At 35.6% G+C, this 27,042-nt stretch overlaps 1 protein-coding gene across 5 annotated transcripts in view; it reads right to left on the minus strand.

Annotated features, from left to right (window-relative positions):
* The window catches only part of PCLO (piccolo presynaptic cytomatrix protein), a 432,028-nt gene that overhangs the window by 44,069 nt on the left and 360,917 nt on the right, over positions 1-27,042 (minus strand). For all 5 annotated transcript variants that reach the window (XM_041722030.1, XM_041722032.1, XM_041722029.1 and 2 more), the window contains one exon: positions 24,634-24,707. In XM_041722030.1, coding sequence (XP_041577964.1) covers positions 24,634-24,707 — 74 coding nt within the window. The remainder of the gene's footprint in view (positions 1-24,633; positions 24,708-27,042) is intronic.

Raw genomic sequence — 27,042 nt, forward strand, 5'->3', positions numbered from 1 at the left:
CTCTAAGTAAAATGACATTAAAAAATAAAAACATATATATATTTTATATATAAATCTATAAAATATAAAATATATATATATAAAATCTTTATCAAATTCAGGAAGGGCCCTACATTTCCTAATTTACTAGGAGCTCTCAAAAATAGGTGTATAATGTAACTCAAGATATTTTTCTTCATCTATATACTTTTATTATAATATTAATGAATTTATAAACCTTATTTATCATCATTTCATCATGAGTATAGTTTTCCAATTCTACATTAATATAAATAAAGCTAAAGTGAACATTTATTTGAAATTCTTTCCACATGGATAAACGAGTTTGGTTAGGATATAGAATATTTAGGATATATTGGAATCATAGGCTTAAACTGTATACAAATTTATAAATTTAGTTGTTATTGTCAAGTTGGCCTCCAAAATGTTTATACTATCACTTTATGTACTACTCTTCTATCAAATGTATTTAATTCCATTTGTCACATTTCTGCAAATTCTGGATTTTCTTAATGAATTTTAGAAAAATAATACATGCGTGTTTACACACAGGCATATTGGGTCCTGATCTACTTCCTTTATATGCATAGCAAATATCTGCTTTTATTGTTTTGTTTTGTTTATGGTGTTATTTTTTGAACAGTTTATATTAATTTTAATATAGTCAAATTCATTAGCCTTTTACACTATGGTTTTGGTCTTGTGTTTTAACAGTTCTTCTGTATTTTCCCATTAATTAGGAAAACAGACCCTATTTCCTTATGAAAGTTTGAGTGTTACTTTTCATTTTAGATAATTAAACCATCCACAGTTATCTATTTATTGCTTTTTACAGTATGAGGTAGCAGTAATTTTTTTCATGCTGGCAGCCAATTTTCTCCAAATTACTTATCTGCAGGGCAATTTTTTTTGTAAATAAAGTTTCCATATACACAAGGATATTTTCTGGGCCATCTTTTTGGTTTCATTGTCCTACTAGATCACACTTTTCTATATCCCAGCATCTTATATACTATAACTTTATTAGTAATCTTCCTACTTTATCATTTTTATTCAAAAATTTTTTGGCCCTTAGCTCTTTTATATGGATTTTAGGCTCAGCTCTCAAAATTCTATAATAAGCTTTTGTTATTTAATGGAACTTTCCTTGTAGTCACATTATTGACTTGGAAACAAATGCAATATTTCTGATATTAATTTTTATAACATGCGCTCTATGCCTACTCATTCATGTCTTCTTTTATGAACTCCAACAGTATTTCACATTTTTCTCATAAGGTGCTATGAGTATTCGGTTATATTTATTTCCTGGAATCTTAGACTTTGTGCTGCCACTGTGAAAAGACTTCTTTTTTTGTGTTATTGAAGTGGCCAATACAGGTGACGTCAGAAGGCTATTGTTTTCTACCTTGATTTTTCTGTCCATTTTATCTGACTCTGCCACCATTTTGCCAACTTTATTTTGAATAATAATTGCATGATATGCATCTTTCCATTTCTTTTTTCAACTTTTCTATGAGATTTTACTTTATGTATATTTTTCTGTAAATAGCATTTGGCTAGATATGTTTAATCTACTTAACCTAAATTCATCTTTTATGAGGTCATTTAAATACATCAATGATAATTAGAGGTGATATGTAATTAATTCTACTTTCTGTTTAAGTCCTTTTTTTTTTTCTTCTTTCTATTCTTTCTCCTCTGCATCCCTAAGAATTGCTTTCAGCTCTAAGAAATGAAAACTTACTTATTTTTTTTTTAATTTTATTTATTTATGATAGGCACACAGTGAGAGAGAGAGAGAGAGAGAGGCAGAGACATAGGCAGAGGGAGAAGCAGGCTCCATGCACCGGGAGCCCGACGTGGGATTCGATCCCGGGTCTCCAGGATCGCGCCCTGGGCCAAAGGCAGGCACCAAACCGCTGCGCCACCCAGGGATCCCTGAAAACTTACTTAGAATGATGAAACAAATGGGGATTTATTTTGCTAATATAACAAAAAATCCAGAGACAAGAGGTTTGCCATTAGGATGGTGAGTTCAAGAATTTGGGTTCTTTCTGTATTCCTATCCTGTCATTTTTCAGTATTCATTTACACCCTTTTTGCTTAATAGTTGCAAGATGCACACTATATATCCAGGCATCACATCTACCTTCTAGACACAATAATAAGGGTCAGGGAGAAAGCAGTTTTATATCACGAGGTTCTTGCAAAGATTAAATGAGCTCAGCATATTTAAGCTCTCAATAGGTTAAATTATTAACAGTCCAACTTACTATAATAGAAATTGTCCCTTAACATCTAATTTTTGTAAACCCTGAGTCATTCTATACTGCAAGTCCAGACAATATAATGTACCATATTTCTCTGGTGGGAAAGTCACCTCAATAACTCCAGAAGGTGTTGTTTACAACTGAGTTATGTTAACAGTGCCTCCTGGAATTGGGCTATGCACATCCTACACATCTGTATGTGGCGGCACTGACCTTAGGCTTCACTAGTAAATGAAATATTCAAGATTATTAATATTCTTGATAAACATAAAACACAATTACTGTTAAAGTTAAATTATTAAGTAGAGAATTCAGTAACCTATCTTAAAAGAACATAAAATGGAATATTCTACAGGCTAATTATTGTGTTGGACTAATTATTGTAATTAAAACCCAGTTAGAGTTAAGTAGTTGATAGGAGTCCAGAGAAATGCTTTATGCTAGAGGGACCAGGCCACACTAGACAGTGGCTGCCAAATGATAATCTTGAAGATGATGGTACTGTTGGATCAGGGAACACTTAGATCAGGAGGTTCTCAAGGTTTTCATCATACTATGATGAAAACTTACAACTGGGTCATTGTTGAGGTGGAAAAGAGAAAATAAAATACAGAGATATAAAATATGGGAGAAGGAGTTTACAGTTGAAGAGCTATAGTCTTCCCTTCTATCCTCTATTAAAATTCTCCTAAATTCAACTAAAATCTGACATATTTTTCCCCATCAATAAATTGTTTGAAGTAACATAATATTGCATATTTCCATAACACAGCCCCATGTTATCATGTCTGTCATGATAATAATTCAACCTAGACTAAATCGTAGGTAATACTTCGGCAGGAAGAATAATTAATCATGAATTAATAAAGATTTAATTTTTAAAAAGATTTTTTTTCACCAACGTATCATTCCATTCTCTTAATTTATAATACAATTACTTTCAGGAACATTTTAGTAAGATATCTTATTTTGAATATATCTGAACACTTTATTAAGGAAAAAATCTAGGAAGAAGGAAGTTATTAGTTAATTAAACTTAGTTATATAAGAGTTTAATATATTAAATCAAATGCTATAAAGATCTCAATCTGAGATTGCTAATTCATATTTCTAGATTCACAAGAAAAACATTCTGAAAACAGATCCCATTGCAGCTCTAAAACATCCACAAACCAATGTGCAACAGCTGCTATTAAACTTACCCAGATAACCTCACTGCTGACTCTAAAAAAGCAAATTGTAAATTAGCTGAGAAATATCACGGCAGAGACAAAATCAAACCAAACTGCACAACTTGACCTGAATTTTGACCCAGCCAATTCATCATTAACTAAAAGGAAATGAACTCAAAGTATCAAACTATCAAAAGGAACAAACACTTGAAGAAAAAGCTTATCTGTCTTGAAAATAAATTGTTGACAAATGACTCTGGCTTTTCTGGCCTCTTGCAGTAACTGAAATCTTTTTAAAATACTTTTCCACCAATTAAAAAAGTTGGGAGGCCAAACAGACACTCCTGCTTAACTCGGCACAGAACCAGAGACTGTGGAATGGACTCAGATACCTGGGAACGAAAGCCTGCTGACCGATTCACGCTGTTCAACCAATAACCGTGTTTCTTGGGTTTAACAAAATATTAGTGACTAAGAAAAAGTTTCAAAAGGTAAAACAATAATTCAGTTAATGTTAGAAGAGAGAGTGGTTTGATAAATTCCATTTCTTCCGCTTCAAAAAAAAATAATAATCCCTTAGTGTTTCCAGAGAACTTTCTAAGATGCATATATCAATATTTATTCACTTTCAAATATAGAATTATAACTTCTTTTGATTAAACCTGCTTCATTCTGAAGTTTTTATTTCTTTGTACAATACCAGAGATGTATGAAATAAAAGGTACTGAACTAATCCTCTCACTGTCTTCAGGATAGAGCCTGGAAATTTTTATTAAAAAATCCAATCCCTCATCTGAGCTTGTTTGCCAGTGACTCTCCCCTTGACTCAGGGCACAGCCACACCTGCTCACAGAGATCAGTGCACAAGGACAGGTCCACCCAGCTTTCCAAGTGACAGATCCGTGACACTGTGTGTGCTGAGAGCTAAAAGAGCACGATTTCAGTCTACCTCATTCAAACTCCATTTTACTCTTTTAATTCATCTTAAAAATGTTCTCTGAAGTGCGAGCCATATGGCCTTTTAAAACAGTCAATTTCTTTAAAATTCTGCAGAGCCCAGGTTTGCATTTTATCATTTTCCCACTCTTCGCTGTTACCACCTTTTACACTGACCCCTGTTAACACTTTTAGTTTCTCCTTTTAAAATCATACTCGTATTTAACAACTGATCATTTAAAAAGTGGCCATCATCACCTCATTTCACCTCTACCGTGCCAGTGCCTAGCCTGCTCTACTTGCATTTTGATTCGAATCATTTATAGAGCCAACACAGTGCTGTGTGTCTCCCTAGACACGTCTCAGAGCCGTCTGTCCCCTTTTCTCCTCCTATTGCCTCTGCCTGCATCCCAGTCTTTCTCATTTCTTACTTGGACTTTTGAATTGCCTCCCCTGACTACAAATGTGATCTCTTATAATCCATCCTTCTTCTTACCTTCTTCTTACCCTTTTTTTTTTCCCAAGAACCAGCTACAGAAGCACCCCCTGCCAGGAAGGCTTTCTCCAGCCAATCTAAAGCAAAGTGCGTTAATATTCAATGTACATTCCCTTCTATTATAACTCTTATCATAATTGTTCATGAACATATCTGTCTTCCCCAGGGCACTGGTTCTTTCTGGTAGAGATTCATAATTAATCATCTCCTGCAGACCCAGCTGGGCTTTATGAAAAAAGAAGCACAACCAATACAAATGCAGAATTACTATACTTTTAAGTAGATTATGTAGTTTTAATTGAAACGATGTCATCACTCTGAGTTCAGTTTTAGGGTAGCAAACTCCATAAAAAGCTGTACATCAATGTATATGATTAATATTACTTTTAGAGATGTTTGCGTATGGCAGGTATATTCAAAGAATCCTAAGTTTTGAGACTACCTCAATATTTTTGTGTCAATATTGACAATGTCACAGAGACTGATTTATTCTTCAGTCTCTGAATTTTGGCCTCTTGATTCAAAAAATATTTATTGAGTGGGCATCAGGTGCAAGTCTCTGTGCTAGATACTGGGAATATCATAAATATTATAATACCTAATACCTAATTTAGAGAGTTGTTATAAAAAAATGAGGCCACCAATTTCTTAAAGATACCAGCAGAGTGCTTAGCAAGCAAATGGCAATATGATGTGGTTCTTGATGTGGAGGAGGCCGTGCTAATTTTTTTGAAAAGATGAGTCATCAAGTATAACACATATATATGATATATATATACAAGTTATACATATATACACAATGTTATATATATATACAAGCATACATGTATATAACATATGTAGACACAGGTACAGAATATAGAGATATACAGATGGATATAGATATGTAGCTATATCAGCAACAGTGTCATAATAAAATGTGTAGGATAAAGCCCTGCTACAGCTTCTTAGTATTCCATAGCACCAGTGACAGTTTCCAGACTTCAGAGGGCAAAGTAAATTGCAGAATTGACAATGGTGTGCTATTTTGTGGGCAAGTAAGCATCTGCTTTCGATAACAGTCTAAAATTGCATCAGCTTGGTGCAGGAAGATACCGATGTGCAAAAAATGAGTTGAATAGATACCGATTCTTTTTTAAAATAAAAGAATTAAGCAGGCGAATGTTTTTTTCCCTATAATTTTTATTGTTGCAAAGCAAATGGAATGTATTGATTATTTTAGACATTTAAAAAGAAGCAGCGTGTACTTTCCTCAGAGTATATTATCTCAGGTCTGTGTTACCTCCTTATCTGTAAAACTGGTTCCTTCAGGGAAAGTGTTATTTGGTTGAACAAGGACTTCTTTTGTGAAATCTGCTGGTCTTTTTTCAAGGGAAGGAGGGAAGTCAGTTCTCCTTTTTACTTAAATATGAGGTGTTTTTTTTTCTGTATAGAAAATTATATAAAAATTTAAAGGACTTCCTGGATAAAGCAAATAAGAGTGTTTCAATCAGAGAAAATAATAATATAAATGGTAGAAAAACAAATTATCCTCAATGAATTCTAGCATTCCCTAAAATTCTGAAATTTTTGTTGCTGAGCATTTATAAAATTCACTTTTAACTTTTGAGTGACATGGGAAAAAAATGTTAAAACAACTTGCTAGTTTGAATTCCACAGTCTTTTCTTCCCCAGAGATTTTGTATTTTATTGTCATGGAAGTCAGGGTTCTTAAAAGTGAAAAGGCTTTGCCTGTGTGATAAGGGTGGTATCAGAGTATCTTTAACAAATGAGTATGTAACAGAAAGCACTTAACTGCAATACCTATTACTAAGGAGTTTTAAGAGAATGAATGTTCATAATCATTAGGGTAATATTAGGAAGTTATTTACTGCAAAGAATGGCACTTTTTTCTTGTACTTGTTAATACTATTTGATCACTAGCTAGATCTATTTTTTTTATTCTCTCATATATCGAAAGGTTGAATCATTGTACATTTTATGCCTTTTTCAAAAATTAATTCTCCCATGTTCCAATCTATCCTTCATTTTACCTACCTAACCCTTGAAAAAATTGCCAAGAAGATGTACTGTCAACTATTTTTGTTTCTTTAGTTCTTTTTATGTTAATTTCTTAAAATAATATTGTATTACCATTATAATTCATTGATTTTTTTTTATTTTGGTAGATGAAGATTTAGTCTTCTCACCCTCTAACATAGTTAGGTTGCAATCTTGGTTATACTCATATTTGGGATTTACATTAACTTGACCAACATTGTTCATGTCTGAGACTATTTGGGTGTAACATGGGCCTCTTTACCTAAATTTTTTTGTTTTCCCGCAAATTATTAATTATTTTTGTTTTACATTTTGATTAGCTTTTTGTCTACCTACCCCTAATTATTTGCAAAATAACAAAGAGTACTAAACCCTCTCTTGAAACCATTTTTCTCTTGGTCATGACTTCTGTCAATTTCTCTTTTCCCCTGTAGCACTAACACCCCACTCACTCATCCAGAGAGGTAGAAGAGGAAGTAAATTTTTGAAACCTAGCCTTCTCCAAAATGATTTTACTCAATCCTTACACTTGATGGATAGTTTGTGGATAGACTGTCAGTTACAACCCCTTCCATTCGGAATTTTAAGGACATTACCCATTCGTCTCTATTAAGTGTCTATTTTGTCATTGAGAAATGTTATGGATTCTTACCTTTCCTCTTTTGTATATATTTTAACTAATTGTCTCTAAAAATCTTTGCAATCTTTATATCTCTGGTGTTCTGAACTATGATGATGTTGTTTCAGTTGTATGTCTCTTCATTGTGTCTTTCCAATGTGGAGATGTATTTTCTTCCATTTGGGGGAGAAAAATGCTATTTTTTAAGTAATATTTCTCTCCATTCTTATTATTTTCTGTGGAATTACTATTCGTTAGACTTTGAAACTCATGGCTCTGTCATTTAATTTTCTTGTTTTAATAATTATAAGTTAATTGATAATTTATTTTTGGCAAAATATCAGTTTCACTGAAATGCTATTTCATAATTTCTGACCATTTCCCCCCCACCTTTAATTGAGCAAAATATGGGAGTTTTTTTTTTTTTCTTAATTCATGATAGGCATAGAGACACAGAGAGAGAGGCAGAGACACAGGCAGAGGGAGAAGCAGGCTCAATGCTGAGAGCTTGATGTGGGACTCGATCCCAGGTCTCCAGGGTCATGACCTGGGCCGAAGGCAGGCGCTTAACCGCTGAGCCACCCAGGGATCCCCAATATGGGAGATCTTTAAGGAGATATTTATTTAAGATAATGAATATTTGGTGATCACATGTAACTTTTTTTTTAGCCTTCATCATTTGCTTGCTGCCTTTGGTTTTGATTCTTTCACCATACAAATTTTATTATTTTTTTTGTAGACAAAAACATCTATTATTTCTTTGATGGTTTATGGATTTCTTTTAATGCTTAGAAGGCTACCCTGCAAATGCCACCAAGGTTACACAAATAGTCTTCTAAATTTTTTCAAATATCTATGTTATTTTTAACTCTATCTCCTTAATCCAACTTTAAATTACTAGGTATATAGTATAATCTAGTAGATTAATTTTCTTTTCTTTTAAAGATTTCACTTATTTATTTGAGGGGGGGGGAGAACATGAGCAGAGTGAGGGGCAGAGGGTTCCCTGCTGAACAGGGAACCCGATGCCAGGTTTGATCCCAGGACCCTGGTATCATGACATGAAAAGCAGACTCAACTGACTGAGCCACCCAGGTGCCCCTCATTTAAAATTCATAGTCATATTACCATATATACATTATGTTATTTCATTTGTGTACACGTCTGTTTTGTTAATACAACACTGTTTTGAGTACAGTAATTTTATGGAAATTTTAAATGTCTGATAAAACAAGATTTAAACATTTTTTTTGGTAAGCAACATAGTGCCTACAATGTAATCGATATTGATAGTAGTTAATTGGCCATATGCATCAACACAGTTGAATGCTTGCTTTCCTTTGCAATTTTTGCAGACCATCTTATAAATTTAAAATAGTTTTTCATGAAGTAGTGCTGTAACTATCAATATTAAGATAAAAATGTTAGAAATTCATAATCTACTGTCCTCTGGCTCTTGCCCATTGTACTTTCTAAGTTTTAACCCAGACTATTTAATTAGTTGCTATGTGACTCTAAGCGAATGGTTTCATTGCTCTGATTCTGTTTCCATAACTATAAAGCTAAATCATTATTTCATATATATATCCCCTGCTGTTTTGTGACACATGAACCAGATAATGTAAATGCATTTAGAACAAAATAAATGCTACATATCTGTAATATATATGCATATTTTTTATTAATTTTCTACATCTATGGTAAGAGAATGCTCTTGGCTTATATACATTTAGTACCTTTTGCTCCATTTTAATGTTCTTATCTTGATTTAAGAGCTGCCCTCTAATAAATAAATTAGAGCACTAACTCCCAAAGCAAGCATTTCAGGGACTTGTGGGTAAAAAAAAGACATTTTACAAAAATAATAAAAATTGCTATTTAGAGATACTAATTTCTGAAAGTCTAAAATATCCTGGGCTTTAAGTTTGGCAATTGCCAGTTCTTTGATTTGTACTATGGCTAAGAAGTATCCAAGGTATCTGAAAGAAATTTAATTTTCAGTGGTCCATTAATAACCTGCAGAGATGAATCTGGCTTAGAGTAAAGACCTAGAATTTTTAAATATTTCAATAATAGACTACTTTTTAGTAGACACTCTTAATTTTAAATTCCCAGTGAGTATTCCAGGTTCAGAAATCAGTTGCACTGATTTTAAACTCAGGAAGTTTAGGAAAATATGATAAAGTCTAGGGAAGCCATCCTCAAGAGAGGGGAGGCATTTCTACACAAGAGATTACATCAGAATTATTTGGGGGGCGAAGAGTACCTTGGAATACTATAATAACAGTATTTGGAAACAAAGGGAAAATGTTGGACCTAAAAACATCTTTTTTTACTGGAAAGCCAAAGGCTGAAAAAAAAAGATCATTTCAGAGAATATGAGTTTAAAGGGCTTGGGAAGGGGATGTTTGGGTGGCTCAGTGGTTGAGCATCTGCCTTCAGCTCAGGGCGTGATCCTGGGGTCCTGGGATCAAGTCCCACATCAGGCTCCCCACAGGGAGCCTGCTTCTTGCTCTGCCTATGTCTCTGCCTCTCTCTGTGTGTCTCTCATGAATACATAAATAAAATCTTAAAAAATAAATAAATAAAAGGCTTGGGAAAAATTAGGCCAGGAATAATCACTTATGTGATTCAGGTGATAATTGGAACAATGATAGCCAGCGTTTACTGACTCTAAGTCAGCTACAGTGCCAAGCACATTACACTCATTATTTCTTTTTTTTTAATAATAAATTTTTTATTGGTGTTCAATTTGCCAACATACAGAATAACACCCAGTGCTAATCCCGTCAAGTGCCCCCCTCAGTGCCCGTCATCCATTCTACACTCATTATTTCTATCAATTCTCGCAACACACTGGTAAGGTAGGTACTATTGTTTTTCTTATTTTTGTAGACTAGGAACCAGAGACTTAGAGACTTAATTTCAGTAACTTGCCTAATATCATGCATATAAAAATTAGCATGTCCAAATTGGCATATAAAAATATGGCATGCTGATAAAATATGACATGTATCGATGTCAATTACCTCAAAATTATATCAGAGTTTTAATATAATTTTAATGAATATTTATGTGGAATTTTCTCTGATTCTCAACAAAGAGAAATTTAAAGTTCTTTTTAAAAATTTTAAAAAAATAAACAGGTAAAAACAGTCAATTTAAGAAACTGAAAATCAAAGGATAATTAAACAAGTGTGGCAGATAGATCAATAAAATATTCCAGAAAGCCCATTACAAGACATTTGTATACTTAAATTTTTTGAGTGTGAATAATATGGCATTTTGTATCAGTGAAGCAAAGAAAGTTTATTCAACAAATGTTTCCAGGAAAATTGATTTGCTGTTACTTCATCACATGGCATAAAAGAAATTGACTTAGTTAAATATTACATTTCACACAACAAAAGAATTAGATAAAAATAGAAATCATTATGTACCTAACATCCTCAATTGAGTAAAGAATCCCTAAGCAAATAGTTAAGGAAGAAATAATTTTGTTTACAAAATTATTTATAAATTTGACCCCATGTATATTTGTTTTTAAATTCAGGAACAAGACTCAGGGGCTCAAATTGCCATCTTAGGAAGACCTGGGTGGCTTAGTCAGTTAAGTGTCCAACTCTTGGTTTCAGCTCAGGTCACGGTCTCAGGGTCCTAGGATTGAGCCCTGTGCCTGGCTCTATGTTCAGCACAGAGACTGCTTCAAATTCTCTCTCCCTCTCCCTCTGCCCCTCCTGCACATGTACACGCACATGCTCTCTCTCTCTGTCTAAAATAAATATATAAATATTTTTTAAAAAATAAAAAAATAAATTGCCATTTTGAAAGCACTGGACTCAACCCTTTGTTCACATATTATGTTACTCATATCAATGAACTAAAAAAAAATCCTCATTTTTCTCAGTAATCTCAGTATCTTCAAATGCCATCCCTAAACCCTGGTGAGGCAGCATTGTGTTTAGGTTAAGAGTATGGGCTTCGGTGGCAGACACAAATGGATTTGTGTCTTGACTATGCTCCCAAAAGCACTAAAATCCTTTGGCTTTCAATTGCTCTATATACGACTTGCAGCAAGGTGACAGGGGAAGGGAAGGCTAGTATATGTTGTTACTGAGATTTTTCTTTTTCTGGTGGATGGAGCTTAAGAGAGATAATGCACCTCACTGCTGCTGGTTCATGTTAGCTATTCCCTAAATGTTACTACATCATGACTCTGAATCTAGATCCAAACTGAGACCTATATCCTGAGGTCTAGATTCACAGTCCAAACACATAATATGTATTGTTTCTACTTGGATTTCACACATATATGGTTACTCTGGCACAACATAGTTTGAGTTGCACAGGTCCACTGACATGTGGATTTCTTTTATAAATACAGTACAGCCTTGTAAATATTTTCCCTATGATTTTTTAAATATTTTCTTTGCTCCAGTTTACTGGAGCATTTTAAGAATATGGCATATAATACATTTAACATACAAAAGAATTTTAAGAATTGAAGAATACATATAACATACAAAATACATGTTAACTGCCTATTTATGTTATCAGTAAGGCTTCCAGTCAATAGTAGGCTAATAGTTGTTAAGTTTTGGGTGAGTGAAAGTTATATATGATCAACAGTGCAGGGTGTCCACACCCTGTAACCCCTGTGTTGTTCAAGGGTGAACCATACTTCCATTTTTTTTTTTTTTTGTGAACCATACTTCAATCCCAAAAAAGTCCTAAAAGATGATTTGAATGTAAAAGAAGGTCTACCTTGTTCTTCCACAGAAAGATTCAATACTGTAAGAGTTGATACTGTTTAAATTTCTCCTTAACATTTAATACTTCCCATTGTTCACAGAAGTATGAACTTCCATATCCAATCTCACTTTGTTCAAATTTCCAGTTTCTCTGCTCTTCCTTCGCACACTTTGCTCCATTTTCACTGAATTAGCTTTTACCCTCCATACCCCATATCCTTTCTTCCATTTGCACCTTTCCTCACCGTGATCCCTCAGCCGGGAATTTGCCTCTCTCATTGTTACCTATTTAGATCTCGTCCATATTTCAAAGCAGTCACCACCTGCAAACACTTCCACAGAATCAGGCCTCCTGACTTGCACAGAGTTAGCCAGGCTTTGCAATACCCATGCTTTCCTAAAGCCCATAATTTTGTCTTGAATTTATGAATTGTTATCACAATTCTTCTCTACATTATAGTTATTAAAGGTAATAAAATATTTAACAGCAAGTATGGCAAAGTTTCCAACCACTGTGAATGCTTTGGCTCTACCCCTTGACTGACTATGCTAGTTTACTTGCTGGTTGATTATGAGATAGGATCATCCTAGATTGTAATCCCACTCAGATCAGCATATATATTGAATTGATCTCTGTTACATCCAAATTTTTAATGCAATGTTTCACATAATAGATAATACTCATATTTAGCACTGATCAATTTTAGATATACAAAAAACAAAGTATATGTATTAGTAAAATTAGGGTAAGAAACTCAAAACAAGCAAATATATTCAATCCATTGAAAACAATTTTATAGGGGGCAGGGCAAGATGGCAGAGGGGTAGGAGTCCTCAACTTACCTGGCCCCACCAATGTACCTAGATAACCTTCAAACCATCCTGAAAACCTACGAGTTCGACCTGAGATTTATTTTTATTTTTATTTTTTAAAGAAAGATTTTATTTATTTAGTCATGAGAGACAGAGAGGCAGAGGGAGCATCAGGCTCCATGCAGGAAGCCCGACGTGAGACTCAATCCCAGGTTTCCAGGATCATGCCTTGGGCTGAAGGTAGGCACTAAACTGCTGAGCCATCCAGGGATCTCCTAGACCTGAGATTTAAAGAGAGCACCTGGAACACTACAGAGAGAAGGGTTTTAGCTTCAACAAAAATCATCTAGGATGCAATTTACTTAGTTGATATTATTAACTTAGGTTGATATTATTGACTTAGCCCACTCATACAGCCACTCTGCACTGAGCAAAATGACTAGAAAGAAGAACTCACCACAAAAGAAAGAATCAGAAACAGTACTCTCTGCCACAGAGTTACAGAATTTTTGGATTACAATTTGATATCAGAAAGCCAATTCAGAAGCACAATTATAAAGCTACTGGTGGCTCTGGGAAAAAAGCAAAAAGGAATCAAGAGACTCCATGACTGCAGAATTTAGATCTAATCAGGCCGAAATTAAAAATCAATTAAATGAGATGTAATCCAAACTGGAGGTCCTAATGATAAGGGTTAATGAGGTAGAAGAAAGAGGGAGTGACATAGAAGAAAAGTTGATGGCAAGGAAGGAAGCTGAGGGAAAAAGAGAAAAACAATTAAGAGTCCATGAGGAAAGGTTAAGGGAAATAAATGACAGCATCAGGAGGGAAAAATCTATGTATAATTGAGGTTCCAGAGAGCGCCAAGAGGGACAGAGGGACAGAAAGAATATGGGAACAAATCATAGCTGAGAACTTCCCTAGTTTGGGGAGGGAAACAGGCATTCAGATCCAGGAGAGAGAGAGGTCCCTGCCCCAAAATCAATAAAAACCATTCGACGCCTCGACATTTAATAGTGAAACTTGCAAATTCCAAAGATAAAGAGAAAATCCTTAAAGCAGCAAGAGACAAGAGATCCCTAACTTATATGTGGAAAAATAAAAGATTAACAGCAGACCTCTCCACAGAGACCTGGCAGGCCAGAAAGGGCTGGCAGGATATAGTCAGGGTCCTAAATGAGAAGAAAATGCAGTCAAGATACTCTATCCAGCAAGGCTCTCATTCAGAATAGAAGGAGAGAGAGAGAGCTTCCAGGACAGGCAGAAACTGAAAGAATATGTGACCACCAACCCAGGTCTGCAAGAAATTTTAAGGGGGACCCTGTAAAAGAAAGAGGAAGCTCAAAAAAATCCACAAAAACAGGGACTGAATAGGTATTACAATGACACTAAATTCATATCTTTCAATAGTAACTCTGAACGTGAATGGGCTAAATGATCCCATCAAAAGGCCCAGGGTATCAGACTGGATAAACAAGCAAGACCCATCTATTTGCTGTTGAGACTCATTTTAGACCTAAGGACACCTCCAGCCTAAAAGTGAAAGGTTGGAGAACCATTTACCATTCAGATGGTCCTCAAAAGAAAGCTGGGGTAGCAATCCTCTTTATCAGATAAATTAAAGTTTATCCCAAAGACTGTAGTAAGAGATGAAGAGGGATACTATATCATACTTAAAGGATTTATGCAACAAGAGGACCTAAAAATCATGAATATTTTGTCCCTAATGTGGGAGCTGCCAAGTATATCAATCGATTAATAACCAAAGTAAAGACACACTTAGATAATAATACACTAATGGTAGGAGACTGTCTGCAAATGACAGACATTCTAAGCAGAACATCACCAAAGAAACAACATCACAACAAAGAAACAATGATACACTGACCAGATGGATTTCACAGATATTTACAGAACTTTGCATCTGAACACAACTGAATAACATTCTTCTCAAGTGCACATTGGAACTTTCTCCAGAATAGACCACATACTGGGTCACAAATCAGGTCTCAACCATACCAAAAGATTGGCATTGTCCCCTGATACTTTCAGACCACAATGCTCTGAAACTAGAACTCAGTCACAAGGAGAAATTTGGAGAAAACTCAAAAAAAGAGCATTCTGCTAAAAGATGAAAGGGTCAACCAGGAAATTAGAGAAGAATTAAAAAGATTCATGAAAACTAATGAGAATGAAGATACAACCGTTCAAAATCTTTGGGACACAGCAAAAGCAGTCCTAAGAGGGAAATACATTGCCTCCCTCAAAATATTGGAAAAAACTCAAATACACAAGCTAACCCTGCACCTAAAGGAACTGGAGAAAGAACAGCAAATAAAATCTACACCAAGCGGAAGAAGAGAAATAATAAAGATTTGAGCAGAATTCAATGAAATAGAGACAAGAAAACAGCAGAACATATCAACAAAACCAGGAGCTGGTTCTTTGAAAGAATTAATAATATAGATAAACAATTAGCCAGCCTCATTGAAAAGAAAAAAGACTCAAATTAATAAAATCATGAATGAAAAAGGAGAGATCACAACCAGTACCAAGGAAATACAAATGATTTTAAAAACATATTATGAGCAGCTATATGTCAATAAATTAGGCAATCTCGAAGAAATGGATGCATTTCAGGAAAACCACAAACCACCAAAACTGGAACAGGAAGAAATAAAAAACTTGAACAGGCCAATAACTAGGGAGGGAATTGAAGCAGTCATCAAACATCTCCCAAGACACAACAGTCCAGGGCCAGATGGCTTCCCAGGGGAATTCTATCAAACGTTTAAAGAAGAAACCATACCTATTCTACTAAAGCTGTTCCGAAAGATACAAAGGGATGGAGTACTTTCAAACTTGTTCTATGAGGCCAGCATCACCTTGATTCCAGACAAAGACCCCACCAAAAAGGAGAATTATAGACCAATATCCCTGAAGAACACAGATGGAAAAATTCTCAACAAGATACTAGCCAATAGGATCCAACAGTACATTAAGCAGATTATTCACAATGACCAAGTGGGATTTATCCCCGAGATGCGAGGCTGGTTCAATACTCGTAAAGCAATCAATGTGATAGATCACATCAGCAAGAGAAAAAACAAGAAGCATAGGATCTTCTCAATAGATGCAGAGGAAGCATTTGACAAAATACAGCATCCACTCCTGATCAAAACTCTTCAGAATGTAGGGATAGAGGGAACATTCCTCAGCATCTTAAAAGCCATCTGCGAAAAGCCCACAGCAAATACCATTCTCAGTGGGGAAACACTGGGATCCTTTCCCCTAAGATCAGGAACAAGACAGGGATGTCCACTCTCGCCACTGCTATTCAACATAGTACTGGAAGTCCTAGCCTCAGCAATCAGACAACAAAAGGCATTAAAGGCATTCGAATTGGCAAAGAAGAAGTCAAACTCTCCTTCTTTGCAGATGACATGACACTGTACATAGAAAACCCAAAAAACTCCACCCCAAGATTGCTAGATAACTCATCCAGCCATGCAGCAGTGTGGCAGGATACAAAATCAATGCCCAGAAATCAGTGGCATTTCTATACACTAACAATGAGACTTGAAGAATGAAATTAAGGAATCAGTCCCATTTACAATTGCACCAAAAACATACGATACCTAGGAGTAAACCTAACCAAAGAGGTAAAGGATCTATACCCTAAAAACTACAGAACACTTCTGAAAGCAATTGAGGAAGACATAGAGAGATGGAAAAATATTCCATGCTCATGGATTGGATGAATTAATATTCTGAAAATGTCTATGCTACCCAGGGCAATTTACACATTCAATGCAATCCCTATCAAAATACCATGGACTTTCCTCACAGAGTTGAAACAAGTAATCATAAGATTTGTATGGAGTCAGAAAAGACCCCGAATAGCCAGGGGAATATTGAAAAAGAAAACCAGAGCCGGGGGCATCACAATGCTGGATTTCAGGTTGTACTACAAAGCTGTGGTCATCAAGACAGTGTGGTACTGGCACAAACACAGACACATAGATCAATGGAACAGAATAGCGAACCCAGAAATGGGCCCTCAACTCTATGGTCAACTAATAGTCGACAAACCAGGAAAGACTATCCACTGGAAAAAGGACAGTGTCTTCAATAAATGGTGCTGGGAAAATTGGACATCCACATGCAGAAGAATGAAACTAGACCATTCTCTTACACCAGACACAAAGATAAACTGAAAATGGATGAAAGATCTAAATGTGAGACAAGATTCCATCAAAATCCTAGAGGAGAACATGGGCAGCACCCTTTTTAAACTTGGCCACAGCAATGTGTTGCAAGATACATCTATGAAGGCAAAGGAAGCAAAAGCAAAAATGAACTATTGGGACATAATCAGGATTAAAATCTTCTGCACAGCGAAGGAAACAGTCAACAAAACTAAAAGACAACCTACAAAATGGGAGAAGATATTTGCAAATGACATATCAGATAAAGGGCTAGGATCCAAGACCTATAAAGAACTAATCAAAGTCAATCCCCAAGAAACAAACAATCCAGGCATGAAATGGGCAGAAGACATGAACAGACATTTCACAGAGGAAGACATAGACATGGCCAACAAGCACATGAGAAAATGTTCCACGTCACTTGCCATCAGGGAAATACAAATCAAAACCACAATGAGATCCCACCTCATACCAGTGAGAATGGGGAAAGTTAACAAGACAGGAAACAACAAATGTTGGAGAGGATGCGGAGAAAGGGGAACCCTCTGCACTGTTGGTGGGAATGTGAACTGGTGCAGCCATTCTGGAAAACTGTGTGGAGGTTCCTCAAAGAGTTAAAAATAGAGCTGCCCTATGACCCAGCAATTGCACTGCTGAGGATTTACCCCAAAGATACAGATGCAGTAAAACGCTGGGACACCTGCACCCCGATGTTTATAGCAGCAATGGCCACAACAGCCACACTGTGGAAGGAGCCTCGATGTCCTTCGACAGATGAATGGATAGAGAAGCTGTGGTCTCTGTATACAGTGGGATATTCCTCAGCCATCAGAAAGGACGAATCCCCACCATTTGCTTCAACGTGGATGGACCTGGAAGGTATTATGCTGAGTGAAGTAAGTTAATCGGAGAAGGACAAACATATGGTCTCATTCATTTGGGGAATACAAAAAATAGTGAAAGGGATTAAAGGGGGAAAGGAGAGAAAATGAGTGGGAAATATCAGTGAGGGTGACAGCACATGAGAGACTCCTGACTCTGGGAAACGAACAAGGAGTAGGGGAAGGAGAGGTGCATGTGGGGATGGGGTGACTGGGTGATGGGCACTGAGCAGGGTACTTGATGGGATGAGCACTGGGTGTTATGCTCTATGTTGGCAAATTGAAATTCAATAAAAAGTGTTTAAAAAAATGAAAACAATTTTATAATATAATGTGCATTTTTTGGTCAATTTTTAAGCACAATTTTTGTGCCACAAGTAATCAAACAATAGAAAATAATCCACTATTCACATTTCCCTTGACCTCAAAATTGAATTAAAAATCAAATAACATCACATTTTCTTAATTAATTTAACAAAACATCTACAATGGTAAATATATTGTAAATAAATTTTGTCCATTGTCATCTTCAATAAAACCAAACCTAAGTAAAGGAACATTTTATTTAAAAATTACTTCCTTGAGTAGGAGATACAAACTTCTAGTTATGAAATAAATGTCATAGCATTGAAAAGTACAGCATAGGGAAGATTGTCAATATTGTTATACTAGTGTTATAATATTATTTGGTGACAAGTGGTGACTACACATCATGATGAGAACTGAGTAATGTCTAGAATTGTCAAATCATGATGAAATACACTTGAAACTGCTATAACATTGAATGTCAACTATACTTTAATAATAAGATTAATTAATTACCTGCTTGAAAGATCATTCTTGACATCAGTAAAATGAAAAGGATCAGAAAACTCCAAAATAATAGAAGGAGAAGTGATATATAAAAGACACTAAAAAAGACATTTCATATTTAATTTGAAATTTCCTTAGTCTAATTAGAAATAGAGCCTGAAGAAATGGAAATGTCTTGAGGGTGAAATGAATTTTTCTTCATGATCAAGATTATAACTGTTATCTGAGTTGTGGGAACTCTAGTAGAAGCTCCAGAAGGGCAAGGACTGTGTCACATTCTACACGGCAGCCCAGGGCTCATCCCAGTGCTGGTCACAAGTGTTTGATGAGTAACTTGGTTGCCCTTAGACCAGCTGTTATGTTCTAATTGAGGGTCTTTCAGAGTGGTTTTATATTTTTCTCTCTGTGGGCTAATCTTTAAACAACCCAACTGGTCATGGAAAGAAAATTAAATGAATATAAGAAACAGAACAAAAAAAAAATTACGTGCCTCCAAACAGGATAACAAGATAGAAATTCCAATCCTGAGGCCCAAATTTTTATTGGTTTAATGCAAGAAATCATTTCTGTTCTGCACTTGTTTCATGGACTTTGCAAAATGTATTTTTTAACCTTAAAAGAACTCATACTAATCATCCTTAGAGCTATGTAAAAAATATATATGTGTATAAAATAGACTTGAGATGCCATTTAAAATGAAATTGTTGTGATCATTAAAGACTTTAATTATTTCTACATAAATTTCTACATAATTTCTACATAAATTGTCATGCTTTTTCAAAACAACAAAAACCCCACCTCCAGGAAGACGTTGAATTGAATCTTGTTCTCTCTCCTACTCCCTGGCCCCTGCCTCCTTGGGTTAGCATTATTGGTTATGTGCTTTCACCGACTCAATTATTTGAAAACATTTGTGGGTAGAGTTTAGCATATTTCTCTAATGGTAGAGGTTTATTTGTTCTGGCCCATTGAAAATGGAAATTGAGTGATTAAATTAAGGCTTCTAAAGATACTTAAGAAAATAAATGATGTATTAAGGTTATTTGTTTTTTAAATACATGCAGCCAAGCAAATTAAACCTCATACAAAGTGTAATTCTTAATGCCTGCTGCTACAGCTTGGAACACCTGGTTTAGGAGAATAAATGGGTAAAGCCAGTCACTATATGTAATATCCATGGATGCCTACTCACAAACAGTAACACTACTAAATATACCTAATTAAAACAATGTAAAAAAGTATATAAAACAATGTAGGAAAGGGTTGGATCATCTATTAAGGGTATTAGGGGGTTTTAATGGAAACTGGGAAAACACTTATCATTACAACTGGGAAGTCTAATTTCTTTGATCTAAATCTTTAAGAGGAGTGGACTTGTAGAGCTCTTCTGAAGAGCGCATGATATTGTCAGTCTTGACTAACATCACTCTTGGATGGAATCCAAATGGCTCTCTTTTATATTCACTCGTATTTATTTAATTTATATTTTAAAGATTTTATTGGGGCACCTGGGTGGCTCAGTGGTTGAGTGTCTGCCTTTGGCTCAAGTCATGATCCCCGGGGTCCTGGGATCCAGTCCCACATCAGGCTCCCCATGGGGAGCCTGCTTCTCCCTCTGCCTGTGTCTCTGCTTCTCTCTGTGTCTTTATTAAAAAAAAAAAAATTATTTATTTGAGAAAGAGCTAGAGAGAGCAGGGGCTGGAGGTGAGTGGTAGGGAGTGACAAGCCGACTCCAGGCTGAGCAGGGAGCCCAAGTCCCAGGACCCTGGGATCATGGCCTGAGCTGAAAACAGATGCTTAACCGACTGAGCCATCCAAGCGGCCCTATATTCAGTTTTAATTTAATATTAGCTACAATGAAATGGATGTTAATCATGTGTTAAACATAGTGTTTATTTCTACTTTACATTGTGCACTTATTTAAATTGTGAAAGTTCAACTGGTCATTATCAAAGATAGTCCACAAAATATTACCATTTTCTACTACAACTTAGGTTGGAACCTCAGAACCTTTGATTGATCTCATATTCTGACCCACTAAGCATGAGATTAATCAGAATGAGATTAAAATTTATGAGTCACTGCTATAGGGAAGATGCAACAGTATTGGAGAAAATGACTAAGTAGAACATGATTTTTTAAAAAATCAGAGTGAAAAATAAATAGATTTACTCAGTAAGTAGAACAAGGACATGACTAGCATTAAAAAAATTCTATAAAATGTTCCACATAAAATTTTAACCCCATAAAACATTACTTTTTGAATTCTGTGCATTATAGCTCCAAAACAAGAGTAAAAGTGTTACTAAATTAAACTGTCTAAGGGTGATTGCTTAAAATCTATGATACACTCTTGATATAACGTATGCATATCTTCATAGATTACTTTCCCTTAGAGTGGACAAGGTGTGCATAATGTGCTTAAATGAGTAATATGAAAGATTCAAGGTGAAGTGGAACACGCAGGAAAATCTTAGCAATTACAAAGAGACGCTTTTTCTGGTGTCCTGATGAAGAATTTAAAGGAGGAAAAATCCAGTCAAGAAACTAATTATAATGTCTATGAACAAACTGCACTAACTCTATTTTGATTGTTTGTTCTCCATAAACTGGCTATATATATATATTGACTGAGAACAAAAGGAAGTGAAAGCGGTCCTCTGGATCGCTCAAAACAAAACGTATGTCATAAATATACCTGCATTACAGCAGAGTTGATTCAATATTTCTACAGGGACAAAACAAAATCTTGCATGTTAAATTAATGTTTTCTTCTTATCTGCTCAGAATAATTAAATTCCTGTATAATTTAATAATTTTCTCCCTACTCTCTATGTATTTTTTTAAGATTTATTTTGAGAGAGACAGAGAGAGAGAGCACATGTGCATGGGGTGGAGGGAAGGCAGAGGGAGAGAGAGAATCTCAAGCAGACTCCCTACTGAACACGGAGCCGACACAGGGCTCTCACAACACTGAGTTCATGACTTGAGCAGAAACCAAGTCAGATGCTTAATCAACTAAGCCACCCAGGTGCCCCTCTAAGTATTCTTTTAAATTTAAAATTATTTGTAAAGGTTAAATACTTATTGCAGTTTTCTTCTCCATATTATTAGCAATCTCATATATCTTTTAGAGAACTATTCATGCTCAACTTCATATAGATGTGTAAATTATGAATTTGCTTATTGTCAACATTTCAGAAGTAACTCAGTCAAAAACAACCCATTCAGATTATTGTTACCAAAAGGTCACATACCTATAAATGACTTATATTACATTATGTATTCCATCTTATCCCCATCTAAACCTCCAGCCCTCTGCTCAATAGCTAATCCAAAATTAACTACAAGTAAGAGTCAGTTCACTAAAATATAAACATATTGACTCATAAGTTTAAGTAAAATATAAAATAGTTTATGATTGACTCCTTCTTGTGGAACTGATGAGAAAGAAGAAAACAGTATTAGGATGAACAATTTTTATTCATTAGCAGCTATTAACACTTATACTAATTTTATCTGTAAACTTAAAAGAAAAGTTAAATTAAGTAATTAAACTTAGAAATAAGTGCCCATGAATTGCTTCTCAATTGACCTGAATTCTAGAGTCACATGAAAATCAAGGGACATTACTTTCATACATAATTATGTCATTTATTCATTCATTCACTCAACATTCTTGAAGCGACTCTATTGTCAAGGGTCTCTGCTAAGTGCGGGGCCACCAGGATGACTAAAGCATAGCCCTAGTCTAACTGTTGTTCAACTGTATGGAGGACACAGGCATAAAAACAGGTACATTCCAGTCAAAGAACAATGACACCAAAATATGCAAATTATGGTGTAAACAGAAGTAGATTTTGTTAGTGATAGAAGAGCATAGGAGGAGAAGGAGGCAAAATCTGGAAGAGGGTGAATTAAGTTCAGGACATATGTAATCGGATTCATCTATAAGATCTCCAGGCAAAATACTGCACCGGCCCTGTGCCTCTTGGACCTTAGGTCCATTCTCCGTCTCCCCCCCCCCCATCAGGGCAGCTGCCCCCCAGGGTGTTTCTCAGGCCCCCCTGGCAGGTGGCCTCCAGCTGGATTTGGTCAGACACTGGCGGGGATTGGAGAATGGGAGGAAGAAGTAACCAGGACCTTCCCATCCCCCGTCCTTGTGTATCTTGGGATCTGTTTGTAACAGTGCTGTTCCTCTTCCTTGCCTCCTGCTCCCTGCATTTTTGTCTCGCCCTGGCTTCAGCTCTCAGGGACAGCGGCTCTCCTCTGCGTCCTAAGAGGTCTGCTAGCTCACTGCCGCCGGCTCGGGTTCTCAGGGAGACCGTGACTATGTAATCATTGTCAGCCATAAACTTTCCCTATTATAAATCTTCAGCATGGTTTCCATTCTCTTGGTTGAACATGAATGCCTGGCAGACATGAACTACTGGAGTCTGAATTCCAGGGAGTCTGGAGGGTAAATTTGGGACTAATCAACATATAGATGAGAACTGCTGAGTCTATGCAGAAAAAGAGTGTCTAAAACGATTGGTGGAATGAGGGTGGAACCCTGGGGAAGTTGGCAGCAGGTAAAGACACAGTCTTTGAATGAATCTAAAGAAAAACTTTTAGTAGAATCAGAAAATGCACAAGGGATTTGGCATCCTTAGCATCCAGCATTTGCCAGATGAGGTTTCTGATGACAGATCCCGTCACCAGTGAGATAACAGGGATTTGGGTTTCCTATACCTCCATTTAGTGTCTTTGGGATACCGGGCCATTAGTCATCCTTTTCCATAGCAGGTGATTTGGCATCATTTGCCTGAGCTCAAGTTGCTCTCTTGTCTCTTGTATGATATTTGCACCTTGGATTCTTCTTATGTAAAACCAGCATATGATATTATTTACCTTCATGGGTAACTTTAACAATTAAATGAGATAATACATGAAAAGTACTTAGGCTGGTATAAAGGAACTAAGATAGTCGAAATTACTGAGAGGTTGTACACTCAGTGAAGGATAACGTACCGTCAGATCTTATCACAGTATCTTGAAAGACAAGCAGGTCACTGTGCACCTTGCAGATACTGAATATGTGTCTGCTGAAGTTAAGGGTTTTCTGGCATTTTGTAATACATTTACCATTTGTTTAATAAAACCAAATTTAACTTCAAATTGGGTTTTTACCTTAAAAGTCGTTTTTTTTCCTATAAAATTATTTTTTCCATTAATTTCTTCTGAGCTCCATACATTTAAGAATTCCCATTTTAAGTGAAGTTTCATGATTTATTTTCTATTTGCACAGTATTTGAACAAAAAAAAAATTAAAATTTCAACAAGATATTTGCTTTTCCTGAAAAAGTCTCCCGAGTCTCTCTCCTGTCACTCGTCTCACTCTTCTTTCTCTTTTATATTTTTAGTACCCCAAAGTACTTACACGTTAAATATAAATCAAGAAATTGGGAAATTGTCCAATGAAATTACGAAAAATTTCTAATGTAATAGGTAACAGAGAATGATGCCGTCCTTGCCAGGGCTCTTGCCATTAGCACTTAGAAATGTACATTTATATTCAAAGGAAACAAATCAAACACTTATAGCATCACATGTAGATTCGACCGGAATCCCACGCTGTCAATTCTGACTTACCTTCAGGGTCGGCTAGTCCCACTCCTCCTCCTGGCTGCTTTACGGGCTCTTGCCCATTCTGTCCCATCTTCCCTCTGTTTAAAAAGAAAATAAAAGGTTACATATTTAGTCATGGTCTCCTAAATGCCGATGAGGAAACCCAGTTCACAAAATTAGAATGGCGGTATGTAAGCAGACCTGAAATAAGTTACTTGAAGGGCAAGTATGAACACAATAAATTGCTCTGTATCATGTTGATCTTAGAAATAGGGGCTTGTTTATTATTTGTACTTAGTCTGAACAGAATACCTCTAAATTCAGTGTCTTATTCATAGACTCATTTGTAAAGATCAGACTATCATGAAATTTTCAAATTTTGTTTTAGAATTAGGGTGTTGCTTTTTTTCCCCCTTTTTTAAACTCAGGAGGTGAGAAGACTTTTTATACCTTTGTTTTGTTATGATGACCTGAACAGACCCTTTGAAGAGAAGGGAAATATTGAATTAAATGACTTACAAAAATAATATTGTAATAACAGATTTTTATTTTACTTAGTGACTTTCAGATCCTTGTCTGTATTTTTAACTGTGGGTAGCATATTGGCTTTTGAAGTCAGACCTCCTGGTCTCTGCCTCTGGCTTCACTATTTCATGCTATGTTGTCATCTACGGCAAATCTACTCAATCTGGTAAATCTCTTTCTCCTCTTCTAATGTAAAGATAGTAACACTAGCTAGCTTTTGGGTATGAGAAAATCACATGGAAAATGTATATAAAGTACTTAACACAATACCTGAAATATCATAAAATTCAATAAATAGAAAATATTAATAAGTAGGTATGCACCTAACAATTTTAGAATTCAGCCAGAGTCTAGTACTCTTTTAGTTTCAGCCTCGAACTTTCTGGGAGGCCAAATCGATGAAGAATTCATGATACTCTGAGCACTGTATGTTCAGAATATTGATAATGTAACAGTCCAAACACTATAGGTTACCTCTTATTTCTTCAGTCAGAAAAAAAAAACTACATGGCATAGAAAAGATTTTGGAATTGCCTTTATACATACTTATATAAGATGTTCTAAAATGATGAAATAAAAACACCTAAGTGTTAAAAAGGGTGTTTGAACAAAAGAACATTTCGATACTATACTTTCTAGACAATAATTCTGACATGGCAGGATTTGCTGATAATTAGTTCTTACTTTCACAAAAATATTTCGTTTGCTGAATTTGCTGAAGATGTAATTATATTTCTTTCTTAAGAATCCAATTACAGGGATCCCTGGGTGGCGCAGCGGTTTGGCGCCTGCCTTTGGCCCAGGGCGCGATCCTGGAGACCCGGGATCGAATCCCACATCAGGCTCCCAGTGCATGGAGCCTGCTTCTCCCTCTGCCTGTGTCTCTGCCTCTCTCTCTCTCTGTCTCTGTGACTATCGTAAATAAATTAAAAAAAAAAAAAAGAATCCAATTACATCTCACTTGAAAACTGCTCTAAAAATCCTCTTACCATTCTATATAGTTGGTCCTGCACATAATGAAAGAGGAATAGATATAAACTCCGAAATTGTTTTAACTTGCAAGCCATTACATTTTCCATTATGACTATTCTAGGTCAGAGGTTTCAACACAAATTTTTATCAAGTGCGAAGGACTTGCAAAAATGTTAGAAATCATATTTATATACACACACACTTATATACATGTAGATACCATCTGCATCTGAATATATACCAAAAAAGTCTTGATTAAGGAATGCACAAAACTTTAATTTGTTTAACTGCTTCAGTGAGATTCAATACAAGTAGACGATAGATTCAAAAAAAATTAACTGTGCTCTGTGCCAATCAGACAGAGAGAAGAGCTTAATAACTCAGTAGCAATCTTACTGTGGGCAGCTACTATGACTAGTGAGGGGAACCAGACAGCTTGTTACTGAGTCAAACTCAAATGAAAAGGAAAATCATTTTAGTAATGTTCATCTAACAGATGAGAGTACTGAAAAATTACTATTCTATATATGCCAAATTTTAACAAAATATTCATAATTTTTAGTAATAGTAAAATTTGGGTAACTTTTTATTTGATATTGAGTCCTAGGTTTCAAATTGTAACGGTATCTGCTATTCTGCTGCAGTCTTTGTTTTTAATGAAAACTGTAACATTAGGTATATAGACAGAATGTGCAGGAGAGGCATTTCTAAGATTCCACAGGTACCTCGGCAGCATCGTGAAGCTAAATGAAATACGAAGGAAATGAGACTGTGGATTATATGAAGGATGCAATTTTCCTGAATTCCCAGGAAATACTCTTCATCTCAGAACATGCTGACTACTCAGTTTATAATTTATATTTGTTAATCAATCACCAAAAATTTATTGAACTCTCATGTTGGCCTAAACAATAATTGTGTTAGACACAAAAGGAC

Source organism: Vulpes lagopus, chromosome 11, assembly GCF_018345385.1.
Source record: "Vulpes lagopus strain Blue_001 chromosome 11, ASM1834538v1, whole genome shotgun sequence".
Lineage (NCBI taxonomy): Eukaryota > Metazoa > Chordata > Mammalia > Carnivora > Canidae > Vulpes > Vulpes lagopus.